At 42.1% G+C, this 18421-nt stretch overlaps 1 protein-coding gene across 3 annotated transcripts in view; it reads right to left on the bottom strand.

Moving 5' to 3' along the window:
• vangl1 (VANGL planar cell polarity protein 1) overlaps window positions 1-16485 on the bottom strand; it is a 29487-nt gene extending 13002 nt beyond the window's left edge. For 2 of the 3 annotated variants that reach the window (XM_057027332.1, XM_057027334.1), the window contains exons 1-3: window positions 16305-16485; window positions 10356-10583; window positions 5384-5510 (exon numbers count right to left, since the gene is read on the bottom strand). In XM_057027332.1, coding sequence (XP_056883312.1) covers window positions 5384-5510; window positions 10356-10426 — 198 coding nt within the window. In that variant the 5' untranslated portion in view covers window positions 10427-10583; window positions 16305-16485. Of the gene's footprint in view, window positions 1-5383; window positions 5511-10355; window positions 10584-15556; window positions 15928-16304 lie in introns of those variants that run through there. The other variant, XM_057027333.1, reaches the window with a different exon arrangement.
• Window positions 16486-18421: the final 1936 nt, after the last annotated feature.

Genomic DNA, 18421 nt, shown 5'->3' with positions numbered 1-18421 from the left:
AAACTGTATGGTGTTGGCTCAATGTTTCATGCCATTTTATTTTGGTACATGTGCAGGAATATATATATAGCACACTTACATGCATTGTTCAAAAGCTTTTAACAGAGTATTTCCAGTGTTCTTTCTCCACCTGGGTGTAAAAGAGCCATTGTCCCTCATAGGAAAGCAAATGTCTAAAAGCTGGTTTTCTGTTGTTCAGCTTTACGTGGCTCCGAACAAAGACCCTCAATTCTGGCTAAAACAAGAGCACTTTACTCACCCCTGGGAGGCAAGGTGAGTGTGTGTGTATGTGTGTGTGTATGTGAGTGTGAAATATGGTAACAATATTTCTTAAGTGCTTCTCACAAAGTAAAACCACCTTCATTCAAAACTAGGATATTATTCTGAGAACTTGTCAGGACAGGGAATTGAAAGCACTTAAAAGTTGTCCCTACTAATCCGCTGGATAAAGGAGTACCGGTAGATGCAGGGCAAAAGGAAGACTGACAGCTGAGCGGCGCTTCATTAAGTGGTAAACTGCTGTGTGGTTGGGACAGGGAATTCACAGAAATTCCAAGCAACCAGGAGCCCTCCTTGTTTTATAAAGCATACATAAACATGAAGTATGGATTAGATACTTCTGTACTGTAATGTGGTTTTAAATTATGCTTGAATTACAGAGTGAAAAACTTGTTGGGGGAAGTTGGGAAGACACGTTAACAAGCAGTTTTATGTGGTTACATGATTCATGGCATCACCAGAGTCGTGATATTCTACAATAATTGACATCAGATGCTTATAAAATTCTGATTGTTTCTGCCATGCAGAACAGGAAGCGGCCTTTATGTGCTTCATTTAGGAATATGGAGTCTGAGGACATGGTTAACACGTGACCCCTGTCACATTAAACGCCGTTTCTCTCTTAGGAGATAACTAAAATGCAGTAACTTTACAACTGTACACCCGCATCCTGGTTAAAAAGATGTATTTACACAACAGATGGCCCAGGTGAATGATGAGTGGGACAGATCTATAAATTAAGCCATCCTCTGTTCTGCATGTTTAAATGCCTTGATCCCAAAATATGTGTATTTATTACGAGTAATTATAATGTAGAAATAACCAATGAATGAATATGAAGGCAAACCCCTGGTGGAAAACACAGCAGTTATTTAGACAAATGCCCAAATCATGCACTTTTATTTTTAGAGAGAAAGACGTCAGTGATCACAAAAATGCATGAAATAGCTCCATCACAGTTGAAACCATGATCATTTTTTAAAGATTTTTTTTTTCTGCCTGAAATCAGAAAATTTGAAAAGTGGCAATATGAAATGAACCAACATAGTGTTTAAAATACATAAAACAGAATTTACAAAGGATATTAATCGAGGTTGAGGCAGTAAAACATTAGATTATACGTTAGTCAGTTGGTCCTGAAGGTCATACCTGGTTTGATTTAGTCGATGGCCCAGAGCTGGCCACAGTAGGAGTCTTAGGGTTTACTTCTCCGGTAGTAACAATCACTTCCTTTATTTCCTCAACAGGCTCGCAAACCTCAAGAACCTGCAGCACTTCGTCCCCCAACTCAAACACTGTTGGCGACTGCATCCTCTGTGAACTTTAGCTCAGTCCAGCTTGCACAAACATCATCTCTGCACTGTAATCACGCTCTTTACTTCCCCACGTCCACAAGACAACGTGCTTTTGACCTCCCCTTCTATCCCGATCTGCAGCCCAACCCTGCTTTATCTGTCTTTATATAGAACTCGCTCACATCATGCCTCAGGAGACACTGTATGGGACTATGCGCTCACTTGCCACATAATGTCAGGGGTTTTATGTTGAAAGGCGAGGGAGAGAGGCAGTAGAGGAGTAAGGGGGACGATCACATGGGATGGACAGACAATCACTGGAATGAAGTGCGTTCGAGTGCATGTTGGGAGGGGTGTTAAGGGAGGATGGAGAGATTGATGGAGAAATGGAAGAGTAGAGAGAGTCAATATCCAAGTAAACAAACATGAGGTAGGAGCGGTTAGTGTATTCCAAATGATGCATCCCTCCCATTTCCACTCTCCCTCTCTCTCCCCTTCCTCCCTCCAGGCATCGGCTCTTATTCTCTGCTCACCTCTTTCCTCAGCCTCACTCAGTGTCCATTTTGTCTGACCCAGTGAGCACTGTAGCGTCACCATGCCGCCGCTGGCAAAGCTGTGTGAGGTATCATACGTGTGTGTATGTGCAAGGTAGGACAAGACTTGCAGATCCAATCAAACACAAATTAATATAATCTATTTGTATTACTAATTGATGCATGATATAAAACAACCAAATCTACAAATAGGTACCATGAATGTTTATCCATGTACAATGATGGTAATCCTGTTGGACACGGCTCTCCATCAGCAAGGGTGGCTGACTGTTTTTATCAGTTTCCAAGCAGCGATTTGTTTTAAAAACTCATTCAAGATGTTCTTTATTAGAAACTAAAATGCGGAGTAGAAAAGAGTCGGGTTGTTTAAAAAGGAAGGCTGCTGCTGAAGAACTTGGCATTTCACAGCAACCTCCATACAATAAGTGAACATCAGAAAACATAACCACAATCTCGGAACATCTTAGTACACATGTTAATGACATGCACTGTGCCTGGCAGAGGAGCTTTGACAGCAGCATTAACGGCAACCCCTGTCTGCCCCCACGGTCTATTGCTCTTTTTATGTCATTGCGACTCGAGTATTTAGCATCAAGCTATTCAGCTTAGTTTCAGGGGTGAGGAAGTCGTCCCCTTAGCGGGGTGTTGGCAGCCTGACTGCCGTCTTCAAGGTGTTTGCACTTAATGACTATAGCCAAACCCTGATCTGGGGGAGGAGAGCAAAAACCAGTTGGCTTGAATGGGCTAAAAAAATGTGTGGTGCGAACAGAGCATTAGTAGCAAAAGCACATCCCAACTCCAACAAGCCAAGAGAGACAATATAAGGGTTGGAGAGGTCTTCAATAATGGTACTCCACACTGCTAGAATTCCAAACCCGCTCTCACTATCCACTTCAATTTCACACATTAACAACTGCTCGGTTAACTGATCTAATTACTTCGTCCTGAAATAGTGAGACATTTTTGCAGATACCACACATTCTCACCTCAAGAGTTCACTTCTGAAAGAATGCTTGGGGTGGATTTTTTTCATTCATTAAAGTGCAGCCAGGAGCTTTGGTTTGGTCTAGAATTGGAACATTTTGTTCAAATCAATCAAGTAATCTGGGGAAATATAATAGGGGCACAACTGGCTTTAGTAAGAGGGATTAACGCTTCATTTTACAGACATAAGTGTTGACATTGTGGATCTTTGCATTTTTTTTTAAATACCACCAGATTCATCCTGATCTTTAACAGTAAATTAAATCTCAAATCACTCTTCGCATTTGCACGTGAAGCATTTACATGACCTGTGGTGATTCTCCACACCAACATCTTTGAAATTTTATGTGGTATTGTGAAGACATCCCTGCCTGAAGCTGTGCTCTGCTTTGCCAGACTAGACTTTGATTAAATCCAGGCAGGGGAGTAATGAGCGCAATGCATATGTATGACAGCAGACCAGAGGACACACAGACACACAAGGATTTGTGTTAGCTTCTGTCTCAGCAGAATTGGTGCCCCTGATTAATTAAACTAAGGCCAAGCACTCCCCATCCTGTCATCAGCACCACTGCAGGCCACAGCATGAATAAGAAAAGAGCACAATACAAACTCTGGCTGCTCTTTGTGGCAAAGCCTCTCGTGTTAATATTAGACTCTACAGTCAGAAAAACACAGTAGCATGTACATGGGCGGGGCTAATAGGTTGAGACACAAGGGAAAGTGAGTGCCAAGTAGGTCAGTAGATTAACATTGATGCATTTGTGCTGGTGTTTCTCTCTTTTTTTTTGGTGACACCCCCTCAGCATCAGACAGTGGGTTAGCTAAAATCACCGGTCAATGTTGTCTGTCTGCATTTGACTATCGCTAGCGGCAAAATTTCAGGTTCCATAGATAACGAATTACAAGAACTGCAAGCATGTCACATGTACACGAGAGTGATTGATGGAACTGCTCAGCAAAAAATCCATTAATCAAACCAATTACATCTTTGGCCTTCAGCAGAATTTTGTTATTCACCAACACTTGCAGAAGAAAATGACAAAACTGTTAGAAAGTGCAGAATGATTACAACACTAGAAAAGCTCTACTTTCATTCTGACTTGTCTGGGAGCTGTTCTCACTTTAACTCTACTCTGGTGGCGGTATGCGTCCTAACTCCGCTTCTAACAGTCCAAATATGCAACAAGTCCAGAAAGGTTCTGAACCACTGTAACTTATGTTATATTAAACTGTCCCTACATTAATGTAGCTGGAAGCTTAAACTTTGCATGGGCATTAACTCATGCTGTTAGTATTGTTAACCAACAAGCTGCCTTGTTTTGAGTTATATGATCACAAGCAATCAGTGCCAAGTCATGTGGAAAAGGAACTCCCTGTGGGACAAGATGAGAGCACAGCAGCACCTCTGCTGTTAAAATACACAACATATTTTGCATATAAAGAGAATTAATACAATGTGAAAAGAGAGATGTTTACTTGACACTTCAGAATTAACAGGATGTGTCTCCTTGTCATCACCATGCTGAATGCCCAGAACACACAAATGTGACCTGACTATAAAATAATTTAAAAACTAACCCAGTACAAAATTCCAAATATTGCATATACTGCAAGATCAGATGAAGATCAAGTGTTTTAGGCACTTTCAAACAAGTTACATCATAGCATTCTTCCAAGCTACCCAGTTGACAGGATAACTGACAGATTAATCTTGTATCTGACTCCACATGGCTCAGTGCTAAAAGACAAGTCTGCAGCCTCTAACAAGAATGAATATCCATAACTGATAATATTTTCTGCCGTACTACCGTGTATTTCTCGTTCAGCAAACCATCCATCACATAATCCATCTTGTCATCTCGCAGTTGCTGACATGTCACCATGTTCTTCTGTTAGTAGAGCCCCAACTCTGCATCAAGAGACTGTTTAGGCTTTGACTAGCCCAGCTGGGAAGAGGGCAGCACCATGACCCTGATCTCGTAGAGGCAATTAACGAAGTTTAAAAACTAGAGTAGCAACCTATTTGTCATCAACTACTTCCCTTATACTGACATCCTTGAAACTGGGTAAAAACGGACCAGCCTTTGCCCCCCCCCCCCCCCCCGCGGTACACCAGATGGCCCATCCCAGTCAAGCCTGATTATGGTTCCAGCTCATTACAGTGACTGAGAAATCTCCTGTAATCTAAATGCCATCTTGTTGCGGCGACAGCCATGGACCAAACCAATAAGACGGTCTGCGGTGATATGCAACAGTGTCCAGACCTACCTGGAGTTGCTCTGCCCGAAGAGCCGAGTCGCCAAGAAGGGGTTCTGCTGGCGGTGTGTTTATTGTTACAGACTTTTCTGAGCGGCTGTCTTTACTGCGCGACTTGCGATGTTCCCGGCTGCGTTCCCTGACAAACAGAAACAGGAAAAACTTGTATAGATGCAAGTGTCAATATTGCCATGGCAAATGTAACTTTGGGCATGAATACATTTTGTTACGGTCACAAACACTGAGGTTACAATAGTATAAAACAATGACAACAGACATCTACACGATGAAATTTAAGATTCATGAGAGTTGTTTGCGCGACTATTCAAATCAAGTGGTAGAGTCACATTATGTCTTTTCAAAGTTCGAATCAAAGACTTTGCATAGTAATCCCAGGAGGCCCCAGAGCTGTGGTTTTGCATGGCAGAACATTTAAAAGCCGATGGGCTGGATTACGCTCTGACCGGCTCTGCTGCTTTGGTTTTAACCAATATTTTATATGTGCTCATTGTGGTTCTCTACATTGTATGGTGTGCCTGTGTTGTTTGTTTGACTCATTTCACGTTGTGTCCCGCTATCATGCATGGAGGGCATTAGAGACCCTGGCCTCTTTTCACTTACCTTCTTAATTGCACTAATTAACAGCAGAGGAACTTGGCAAACCACTCATACAGAGAAGCGTTGTACAAGTTAACAGTGTAAGTTGCATTTGCAAAGTGAGAGCAGCAGGTTACTGTCCGAGTCAGATAAGACTAGAACTCCCCCTCTGTGTGATAAATCATGCTTTCTTTTAGCCTTTGCATGATTTCAAATGATTTAACAATCAACTCTGGTCCTTCATAATCTTTCCCCTCTGTAGCCACTCTCTCTCTATATCACTGTATTACTCTCCAGATAATTTCCCCTTTCCCTAACATTAGCCGGACTAACCTCCGGCACCTATAAACATAATCCTGTACACAGCATGAGGAGCATGTCTCCTTAGCTTCCATGTGGCCAGCATTGCCATATGGTCCTGTGCCCACTCTGCAGCTCCATCACAGAAAAGCTACACAACCATTCTTAATCTCTTTTACCATTTCCCTCCCCCCTCCAGCTTCTGACAGGGGGACATACACTAGTGTTTTCACATCAAAAAAGCTGCAAATGGGTTTACACGAAGGCTTCTTTTCACAGTGAAAGGTGCAATATGTCATTTTGAACGATGCAGTCCTCAGGAGCATCTTGAAAGCAGGTGGGTAACAGATTGAATGAGATCCATCTACTTACTGGCATTAGGTAGGTAGCAAACACACACACTAGATTAGTATTATTGCTCAATGTGGATCTGAATCATCACTGATAACAAGGCTAAGAAAGTTGTCTGTCTGAGGCAAAAAAAGGAGGTCAAAGAGACAAAAACCTTTGTTAAAACTAACATTTGTTAATATAAAGGATATCCTGCCGGCCTGGAAATGGAGGAAAATGAACACAATGACTGACAGCACTGGTGCTGTGAAAACCAGAGCTATGCTTTATCCATGTGTTTAAGGGCGTTGGCCTGACCGCTTCCCGCCTCTATTCTTGCATTTCCTTTTAAATGCTGGCATGATTTCCTCAAAAAAAAATTCAAAAATTGTAAAACAGAAACTATTTCTAAAAACCTGGACACTGCGTGAGGAATGTTTGGATTAGCCTGCAGCAACTCCACTGGCTGGCTCATGCTTATTTAACAAATCTGGACCATTAAAAGGTTGATGTTATCCCACATATATATCACAGCTATCATCACTTCTTCTTTATTATTATGGCTATGGCCATCGCAGCAGTAATGGCTGCTACTCCAGAGGGAGAAACGATCAGTCACTGTCCCTGGTTGCAGTTGTTATTGGGGCAGTGCTGGTCGACTGTGCAGGAGCCTCAATAACGTCGTGATTCTGCTTCAGTCATCAGCAGAATAATGAGCAGCTCTGGGCTTTTACCTCAGGCTCACTGCTCTCAACATATGCGAGTCGAGTGCAGAGGTAAGGAGGCCTTTTCACTTCAGGGTCAATTACAATTACAATTACAATTTTGGAAGATTTGTCATTTATAATTTTTCAGCGGGGTTTCCGCAGACGTTTGTGTTAATCTCATAACTGTTTTTGTGAAGCTAATATCACCTCTTGAATGTCATTTTCAGTGAGTTCCATCTTTACTACAAACCAGGATGAATTATGGGAGTCGTGCATAAAGATGAAGCAACTGCTGATTCCTCCAACATGATCTGGGCTACAATTATGGGGGGAAATGTGTAAAAATAGTGTCAACTGTGAAGAGCAAATGTTTGAAAAGTACCACTGTGGATTCACAGAGGGAAGACATGTAAAAGGTGAGATGAACTGTGAGAGGGGCTCTGCATACCAACCCAAGCCCTCCCCCAGCCTGTTTGTTTTTTCATCCCCCTTCGGCAAGCTTCTGGGGTGATTATGACACACATCACATCTTCTCACCACACCTTCCCACATCCTATTCCTTCCTCATTACCATGCAGTGTGCTCATTGGTATTCCAACTGTGCGCTGGGCTATGATTTGATTAATGGAATTTGACTTCTAGCATGGATCCTTGAAATGTGTCTGGTTTTTTGGAACACTAAAGATGGCAGAGGCGGAGGGGAAAAGGGGCCCTGGGAGGCCAGAAATGTTGGCGAGCGGAGGCATCGCCCTGCCAATTAGGTTGCAGGAGCCTCATTTCCCCCCAACACCTGAGGACGAGCATAGCCTGTGATTACATCTACTAGCAATCACAGATGGAGGGGCAGTGGCAGGAATGAATACCCATTTACGAAAAAGAGTCCCAAAATTGCAAATTGAGCTGTCTGAGGCTTATTCTGGAAAGCTAACCTACTCACCTGCATGACTTCCTGGTTAAGATGAGGACCCAAATGAAAAACTGTCAAGTGCACAATGAAGTCACTTCACAAGTTCCTAAGCAACAGAATCAGACTGCCACCAGGATTATTGGATTATGTTGGATTTTTTTTACTCCATGAAGTGCAGTGAGTAGCTTTGTGCTACATGATCTCCTGCAACTTGTCTGAATGTTAAAAATGAGTCCAGAAAATCCCAACAATGTATTTTTTTTTATTGACAGCTAAATCCATTTGGGGACCACAGTGAGGGAGCTGGTGCCTCTCCTAACGGCATATAGGCAAAAGCAGGGTACACTTTTGGGGAGTATGTGAGCATTTGGTACCAGAACACCCCCCACGTTTTGGCTTGAACCACCAACCCTCCGCTTCCAGGTCTGATAAGCATCGATTTTATTCTGTTTGTTTTATGCAGTCACATAAAAATTTCCCTCTTAGATATCAAAATGTAAACACTGCGCACATACAGTGTACACAGATGTAAATACAACTTTGATTTCTTACAAAGGTGAATATATTTGCACATCTGGAATAATGCCCTCTAAGTTGACCCATTTAATACATGGGGAGCTGTGTATGTGAGATTTGTGGCGTTATAACCACTGGAACAGTTTATAATTAACATAATGAAGGACCTCCCTAAAAAAGGTCATATATACAGCAAGCAAAATGTTACTTAATCTCAAAGTTAATAATATCCACCTTTAATCAATGAATTTAAACATGGTGTAGGATATAGTAAGTCTTTCTCCTTTTAGTTTTAGAAGATTCGAGACAAGCGGGATAATTTAGGCACAGTCGTGAGAGGAAAAAGGGAGTGAAAAACACTTGGCAAGAATTCCCACGTCTTTTTTGACCTGTCAGAGTAAAAGCTGTAAAAAAGCGAAGATGCTATTTCCACATCTGATTGCGAAAATACGAACCTCTGCTCCATCTTTGATTCCAACAAAATGAGACCACTTTTTTCCTCTGACTATCTTTGATCTACAAGGGAAACTGCACATTCCTTCCCTGGAGAATGCATGTGAAACGGGAACAATGATACGCCTGCCCCTACCCATCCTCACAGAGTACTCAGGAATCCATTAAAGGTGGGAGGGCAGGGAGATGAAGAGAGGTCAAGAATGAACATAAAGGGGGCTTTGGCTCAGGTCAAAACCATCAAATGGAAGCATTTGGAGACAAGAGAGGAAGAAAATAAGGGCAATATTAGGAAGATATAAATGCTCAGGAGGCAGTGACAGAAACGGATGCCTCAGATGGTAACAGGTGGCAGCAAAAGAGACACAGTAAGATATAGTGAGCAAGCATGAGCCCCAATAACAGGGGTGGGGCCAAGGAGTTGTGGTGCAAAAGAGGCCCCTGCTCCTGCCCTTCTCCACCTCTCAACGAATATGCTGAGGCATCAGTCAGCCAGGCATGTTCAGCACCTGTCCGCTGCTGCCTTCCTGGGACCTGTCAGCCACAGCTGTTTCGCTGATGACAGACTAATGTGCCCACAAAAGCTGTAGCTCCAAATGCACGAGGAGGACAGGCACATGTGGACATGTGGGTGAAAGAGTTGATTAAACAGATATCTAGATACATGCAAGAAGAGACTACCATGCCCAAAGATTTGACAAGATAAAATAGCTCACAATTTTATATTTTTTGATGAAAAAAAAATGTGTACAGGAGGTCTGCACAATAAATGGTGATCTTACTTCACACAATACAATATTGCAGCTTCGCAAAGTAGCGACGTTACGTTGCTCTGACTTTTATATTGAGTAATAAAGAAGTCTTTCCACAATGCATGCATTGATTTACTTATTTATTTTGTGACGTCGTCGATGATGCCTGAAGCCTTACTGCCTGTCTGCACCACGTGTCTTCACCCAAAATCAGTTGGAATATTTTGTTATCTCTGTTTATACCCACGTCCACAAAACAATTGCATATCTCATGTTGTCATATCTCAATGTTTTCCTTTGTCGGTATGCTCAGCACTAATATCTCTATCAACATTTCTCTCCCAGTGTGAGAACACAAAAAAGCAGTACAAAAATCTGCTTCATAGCCATGTACAATTATTCACAGGTAAAATTTGTCTTACCCATGTCTGTGGGATCCCCGGGAGCGTCCAGAGTAGTACGAATAGCCCGAGTACGTAGACTCTGTATCCATGGTGACTGCAATCTGGACCCGGAACTAGGTCCACAAATGGGGCAACACACCTGGCTGCTTAGTTGGACCACACAGAAGCCTGAAGAGTGCTGTCGGTTAGTTGGTGGCAATCAAGTGGCTGCTTGGAACGCCGACACTGGAGGGTTTGACGGTGACCCTGGGGACGCACATTGAAGAAACGTCAACCTTGAGGGAACATAGACCATAAATCTACAGCTGGGGTATAATCTTCAAACCTGCAGTGAAAACCCTCCACATTACAGGCAGCTCTCTGGAGGCTACAGCAGCTGCGCATTCCAGATACGTCAAACACTGCAAAATAGCTATTTACCCTTATTCCTGTGCTACTGACCGACTGCTTTAAGTGACTTTTATAGGACTCTGACACACAACAAACAGTATTATCCTGACGGCGACAGGCTTTGAGATGCATCGTGCAGTCAGTCTGCAGCGATGTTCAAAGAGTCAATATTGCTTCAAAGTAATCCCCAGCTGGAAACAGACAAATTTGCTCAGAATGTGAGGTAAAACTAAACCTCATGCCATCCAGGGGACCATGAGGCACTTACCGTAATCATAAGGTCTTGACTTTCAGCCGATGTTTGTTACGATTCCTGTTTTTGTAAGTAACCGTAACTCTAAGCCTAACCCTAAAACGAGCAGACATTTGGTCGATTCCCCTGTCATTTGCAACAATAACCAACTGTTAGATTGTGTTGTGATCAGGTTTAATGGGATGTCAATCTCTCCACTCTTCTACATTGGCACCGCGTGAAGGTGCCGACGCCAACCTTCAAAATTTAGTGTTAAAATCAAAAGAAACCTGATTAATGCTATGAACAAGACTAAATGGAGCCAGAGACATTCAAAGTGCACTTGATTTGAAGTGGTTGGAGTAAAAGAGCAATGATTGATGTCTTTAAAAGAAAAGAAAATTGGCTCAAAATGGTGAGATCAAAAAGCCCAGGTTTCGGAAAGTGCAAAAAAGTGAGAAAAGAATAAGGTGTGTCTTAGCTGCAGGCATGCTTTAAATAGGCACACATAACAAACCTGCATGACAGATACACAAATTTATAGCATTCTAAATTACTCTGGGTGGGACAAGTAATGCAAAGTGTGAACGACTGTTCAACCTTCAACCATATTCCACAGTTATGTTCCAATTACAGTGTTCTTACAAACACTTTTAGCGAGCCTACCTTATAAAAGGAGCCTTCCTGGAGAAGAACTGATAGAAATATGTTGGAATTAACCAGTCACCTCTCTCAAACCACACTGTGAAATTAAAGACCCCCCCCCCCTTTCTTTGAGGAGTCATCCAGAGTAGATCAGATGAGCAAAAAAAAAGGCATTTCAATTTTCAAACAAAGCCATTCATCATCGAGCGTGCGTAACACACCTCACTATCTGCCCTTTCACAGCATAATTTTCTCCTGCGTGTGAAGCTGCTGAAGACCTCTCAATCAAACCCTGCCGTGGAAGTCTCAGCTCAGCCTTCCAGCACTCACAGATTTACTGCAAATTTGTGGCTCCAGTTGCCCTCAAAGGTGGTGTGGATCTTACAAATCCTGCACAAGACATGTCTACTGTTGTGCTTCAACAACCACAGTACAGGAGACACTTCCCCTGATTCAGAGCAGCAAATACCAAGAAACACCTGTCATCTGTCAAATGCCCCAGTGTGATCCAGTACATGGCGTATGTATCCTCAAAGGCTTTTTGGATTGCACCATTTGGATACAATCATTTTAAATGGCTCCTCTGAATGACGCATGATTTGGAAAAAGGGGGTTCATAAAGTCTTCAACATGGCTTAAAACTAATATATTTCAAAAACAAAAAAAGCAGGAGGGGAAAAAAACAACAGCATTTTGATGGGACACGCAACACACTTGTTCACAATCACTGTAAAAAGCTTAACCTCTGTTATGAAACAAACTTCCTTTATAGCAAATTAATGCACCAAATGACACTGAATTACAGACTGGATGGAAAGATTATCCTTGATAATCACACCAATACTTCAACATAAACAAAAGAGTCTGTTTTAATCCTCCAAAGCAAGAGCACACAGTTAAATCATGGATTAATGGGTAAATGAGTGCAGAGTGCAAGGTCAGTTAAAGTGCAGCGGTGAGTAAAGACAGAAGTTCCATTTAAAACTGATTTCTTGGCAAATTCTTTCACATCATAAAGACCCCCTCATGGACGAGAGGTCGCTGGAGATCTGCAGTGAGGTAAAACAGGATATGGGGATGTTCTCACGTTTAGGTCAACCACAGAGAATCCTCATTTTGGAGGGGAGCTCTGACAGATTTTTCGCAGCTATCCAAAACCCCCGATGAGCTGCTAGCTTCTATCACTACGGGCAAACTGTGACAAAATCAAGTGAAATCAATAATATCAAAATAAGTCTCACTAATCCATTTTTTTGTATTGTAAAGTAAAGTATGATTCAAAGACAGCTCTGTTTGCCAACACCAGTTCAAATTCCTTCAAGTAACAAAACACCTGGGTGTTTCACTGTGAGACTCCCTGTAAAAAGAGGCTTCGGGGAACAACAAAGGCACACAAGCTAAAACAAGGAAAAAAAACCTGAGCACAGATTGAGGAGGAAAACAAAAACCCAAACATGAACAACCGCCCAGAGAACATGTAAAAGATCCTCTGCAAGCACAAGACAAATGCTGTCAGCTGTTACAAAACTAATCTCTGATGATACATCCAATAAATGCATCAGATTTGCTACTTAGCATGATTATCGCCAGCTTATGAGACTCAATGAACAGAATTAAATGCCTGGCTTATAGAAGATTATGGTTTATTATCTCAAGTATTTTCCCCCTCAATTTTATCTTCATAACGGACACAACACATTTTGTTGATTATGTGCCTGTCTTAATTTAATCTGCTTGATACCCGTTTGTACAACTCGGACATTTTTACTGCTAAAATCTGTATGCCCCCCCCCCCACAATCATCTGTTCATTAAAGTCACACTGTTAGATAACTGCTTGAAATTAACTGGTGTGATTGGTTAAAATGAACTGCTTGGTGAATGTGCAACATACTCGCAGAGAAACATTTTTTAAAATATTGTTTCTGCCCAGTTGTAGGGTTTTAGAGGCCATTCACCAGCTTTAGCACCTGCCCAGAGGTATAAACTACAAGTGAAATCTATAGGTTATGGTGCATATATGAAAAAAGGAAGCCTGCATGCGCTCACTTGTTGCAGCTGCAGCTCAAGATTGCTTGAGCTTTCTGAAGCTACTTAAGGAAACTCCAGAGCGCATGGCTCTCACAAACTACTGGATTTATTGACCCTACACAAGATGGATGAAGGTGCAAGCTTCGGTGAAGTGGGCGTGCTGGGGCAGAACTATGAGAAGGGGGGCAGTTACTGCACTGCAAACTGGACAAATAACTGCACGAGAAGAACGTATGCAATTAACAGCGTTGTTTCCCTACACAAAGTGGGAAATTAAATATCTAATGAAGCAGCTCAGACAAAATACAGTGTTTTCATTTAAAACCTTCATCATTCGCCCTGGAGGAGAAATGGCAACAACATACTGTACAGGTTCTTACACATCACTACCAAAGAAACATTTGGACATATGTTAGGAAGAAAACCTACAAAATTTAAAGCTCTGATGGGACACGAGAAGCTCATTGGTCTGAGTGTCTGTCAATACCGCCATCTCTCTGTAACCACGATGCCCTCAAACCTCTGTCATTGCCATTAGAAAACACGTCTTCACTGCAGCAAGATAACTTATAATAATAAGTATAATAACTATTAGAATATATCCAACACATGGGAACGTAAGTGATGACAGCCGTCACGAGACAGCCTGGGAATAGAAACAAGTCTGGCTCAGTCACATGCATACTGTGTTGCCGTTCGCCACCAGAACATTAATTCTGTGGAAACAACATTCCAGAGCGACAACAAATGTAACAAGAAAAAATCCCTGAGAGCTGCAGACACACAGCTGAGGCGTCTCACCATTCTGAGACATGTCTTTGTTACCGACTAAAGTGATAAAATTGTGCATAACAGGCCAGAGTCAGGTCCCTGCTGCACCTAATAAGAACTGTGACTCCAACTAAAATGCTTTACTCAATCACCCACTGCCTGATGCATTTTTGTAATCAGGCAAGTAACTATGAGCTGATCCCCAGTGTTTGGTCTATAAACCAGGAGTAGATTTACAATTTCCGTCAGTCTTTTATGTGAAATTACAATTGCTATGGATTTAATCTTAAAATTACACCCTCTCAACAGTCAAAGTATGTTTGTAGATACAGTTTATACACTTTCCTAATCAGTCCAGTTTAGATGACACAATCTACTCCCTTATTCACAGAAAACTGTTGAAAATACTTAAACTCATGTTGGCACCATCAACTCAGCAACATTCCAAGCACCATTGAGGACGGACTGTAAAACCATTTAATAGTCGGATTAATAAATATTATGAGTGCTGTAGGCAAAAACTTATTGGCAATATTCAGGTACATGCATTATATTCAGCCATTATTCTCCTATGCTTCACCGTGGCAACAAGTAGAAAGAGACAAGTGTCGCCCTTTGGTCACCACCAGTGACGTCTACATAGGTTAGCATGCCGCTCTGATCACCATGCTGCTGCTTGTCAACTAAACAGGATCAACACCTGGACACTGTTTCTTCCACCTGCACAACATTTGAATAGCAAACACTGTAACAGAAAAGCACATTTCAACCAGCATCAAACTTGTGATATACCAGATTATTTTAGTTATCTAAATTGAATTACTTTGCTACTAAGAAGCAAATCAAAAGTTTATCATACCCCTAACATCCAATCTTGATTCAAGTCACATTTCAATGCACAATTTGTAGCTGTGTCGGTTGAACTACCACACAAAACACTCCAATAAATGAATTATAGTTCACAATTATTAATCGGTCAAGTTGGTATTTGGCAGTTATATTGTAACAAATGCCCCAAATAGCCTGCTGATAAATGATTGAGAAAGTCAGAACAAAGAGGGGTTTTGTTTGTTTGTTTGTTTTAAAAATAAAGTTAATAAGACTTTTTTGTTGAATGATTTGACGGAGCTCCAGAGCAGGTACACTGATACCTGTGAGCCAGCAGCCTGGCGGTGCAGGAGCCAGGAAACTCCCTGGATCCACCGAGGCCTCGGACGTCCCCTCCGCCCGCTTCTGTTTGTACTTTGGCTCTCACCTCTGGAGAGCCATTGCGAGACTACTTTGAACCTAAAGCCCCAACACAGTGGATCAAATGAGCGCTTGCCTCCGTCCCCCGACCCCTTGATCCCTGTTCAGAAGCAGGTTTGAGCCCGTATCCGCGTCTGCCAGCGCCGGCTGGAGTTTCCAGCCGAGCGGCGGCGCACCAGCCGGGTAATGCGGATCAGGTCACCCGTATGAACGGAGTTGACTTTCTGCAGGGTTCCATTGTGGCTCTGTTAGTTTCCGCCTGACACAGGCGGCGTATGACGGCACACATCACCGAACCGACACGGCAAAACTGTGGCCACGATTCGGGATCAACTTGCCCGTTCTGGGGTTCCGTGTGGGTCTGGCCGCAGTTGGGGGGCATTTAAATGAAGTTGGAACCGCTGCCTTTCATACAGGTAGGTAACAAAGCGCAGCTCAGGGCGTGTTCCTTTCCTCTAAACCACGCTCTCACAGTCAACAACCGCCTTCCTTCTGCGTGTATAAAAGTAAAATACACGCTGATCTGCAGATTTGTATGAGCTTAAGGAATCGGGACAGAAGATCGGAGGCTGTCAGGGAGCTTCACACACTACTGTGCCCGCACACTAACATCTGCAGAACATGTCCGACAACCTCACGCATGAAACTCACCATTTGTCGGTGGACATATCATTCCCGCTGCTTCATAAGGTATCCAGGAGGAATGAAATAGTTTTCTCCAGAGCAGACGGTAAGCTACAGAAGGAAACAGCCCTTGGAAACCGAAGGAATCACCCCGGCATTCAGGAATTTCACATGGGGGCAGTACTTGTCATGGAACAAGGATGCGCTACCAATGACCGGCGCTAGGGGGCGCGTAGCGAATCGGGAGGTGAGCAGTTTTTAACTCCTGTGTACGTGAGTGGGCAACAAATTAAGAATTTTATTTTTACTTTTGAAATCTTGATATCTGTTCAGATTTCCCTTGATTACCCATGCCACTTAATCACAACCCCACGAGCCCTTTCGAGCACTATTGTCTATTTAATTGTGTTTATGCACCAGCAATTTGAATTGAATGTGGGTTTTGTGAAACGTCCCCGAGACAAAACAATTAGGAAAAAACAGTCAAAGGCTGCCGAGTCAAATCAGACCACGCATTTGTAGTAAAGGTTGTGATAAATTACAAATGAGTGCTGCTAAGCATGCAAAACTAGTTAACTGTCACTTTTATTAAATCCCACATAAGCAAATGAGCCAGGGAGAAAAATACAGTCTGTGACGTCAAGTATCACCCACAAATGAACAACATAAGACTTTTATCTCTTTTCACTTCTGGCACTCACACTGGATGAACAGGGGTGTGTTCTCACACCTTTGCTGTTGTCTCAACAAGGTTTTTATTTGCATTGCATGGATGTGCCACATCACACTGAGGTGAAAACTGGCAGCAACCCATTAAACAGATGATGCCAGGGAGATCATTTTCACTCCTTCACATATTGTAACAACTGTTGTGCAGTTAGAATTGTTCTAAATTTAAAAGGTCTTATTGTTCACACACACACACACACACACACACACACACACACACACACACACACACACACACACAGGAAGTTGAGTAGACAGCTGTGATGGTGCTCTTCAGACACTTTGATAGCAGTGTTAACAAGCAGACTTAGGGACTTAGACAGACTTGGAGCACAATGAAATCTACAAGGACTTGAAGCAACTTCTCAAAAAGAATGTAAAGACCTGGTCCAGACCTTCTTCGGTTGCATGAATAATTTAAGTTCTATCCTTACTTGCTACAGGACAGATAAAACAAAACAATTGGGATTTCTCCTGTCAAATCACTGATTTTTTTGTGTGTTTTAAATGCATTGCTATTAAAGTACAGCTGTTGCCAAATTCCTGTTACTTTCCCATTGTGCGAACAATTATTTTAAATTGAGAACAAAGTAATGTGAATTTGAAAAGGATTCTAAGAATTCAACCCAATCTCCCAATCTCCTCATTCCTATATATACCCTGGCCCCTCTCATCTGTTTAAGTTTATCTGGTTAAATAAAGGTTACAGCATATCACTTTAAAAGGCAGATCCCGACCAATTGATTTCACATCTCTTTGCTGTTGCTGACATTCATCTTCTATTGTGTTTGGAGACAAAAGGGGGCGTCTCTTGCCAGTTCATTCAGACTCCAAACCCATGAAGGTTTAAACCACCAGGCAACAGATGCCTCCAGCAATTACACAGTTCTATATGAATCAATATTTTTTCCTTTCTTTGAACCGCATCCTCACCCTCAACACACTCCACACTATCTCTGATATATCTCATTCCATCCAGTACACAATGGAGGTCATGACTGGGGCATGACCCCTTTACCTCCCCATGGAGAAGCAAATAAACACAAATGTTGTGTCTAGAATGACACCTTACATTCAATTCTATACAATTTTATTTAGTACCAAAACATTTGAAATGCATTATATTTAGATACATTGATTTTATAATGTTAAAATGTTAGGCATTGTGCAAAATGTACTTGTGTTCTAAGGACTCCATATTTTTAGTTATGTAACTTCTAATGAATTACCAGTCTATTTAAGCACATATTTTAAGACGTCAACAACCAATAAACATACATATCTCCATTTTTAACATCTTTAATATGCCTTTCAGAAATAATTGTTTAAGTTTGCTACGCCACCATGTGGTGCTCCGCTACCATTACATGTACGTCACGCATCAAAACTTCAGCAGACAAATGGAGCGTTTTGGA

This window comes from Takifugu flavidus, chromosome 3 (genome assembly GCF_003711565.1).
Source record: "Takifugu flavidus isolate HTHZ2018 chromosome 3, ASM371156v2, whole genome shotgun sequence".
Taxonomy (NCBI): domain Eukaryota; kingdom Metazoa; phylum Chordata; class Actinopteri; order Tetraodontiformes; family Tetraodontidae; genus Takifugu; species Takifugu flavidus.
The sequence above is the reverse complement of the archived record's forward strand: the minus strand, read 5'-3'. Positions and strand labels throughout refer to the sequence as shown.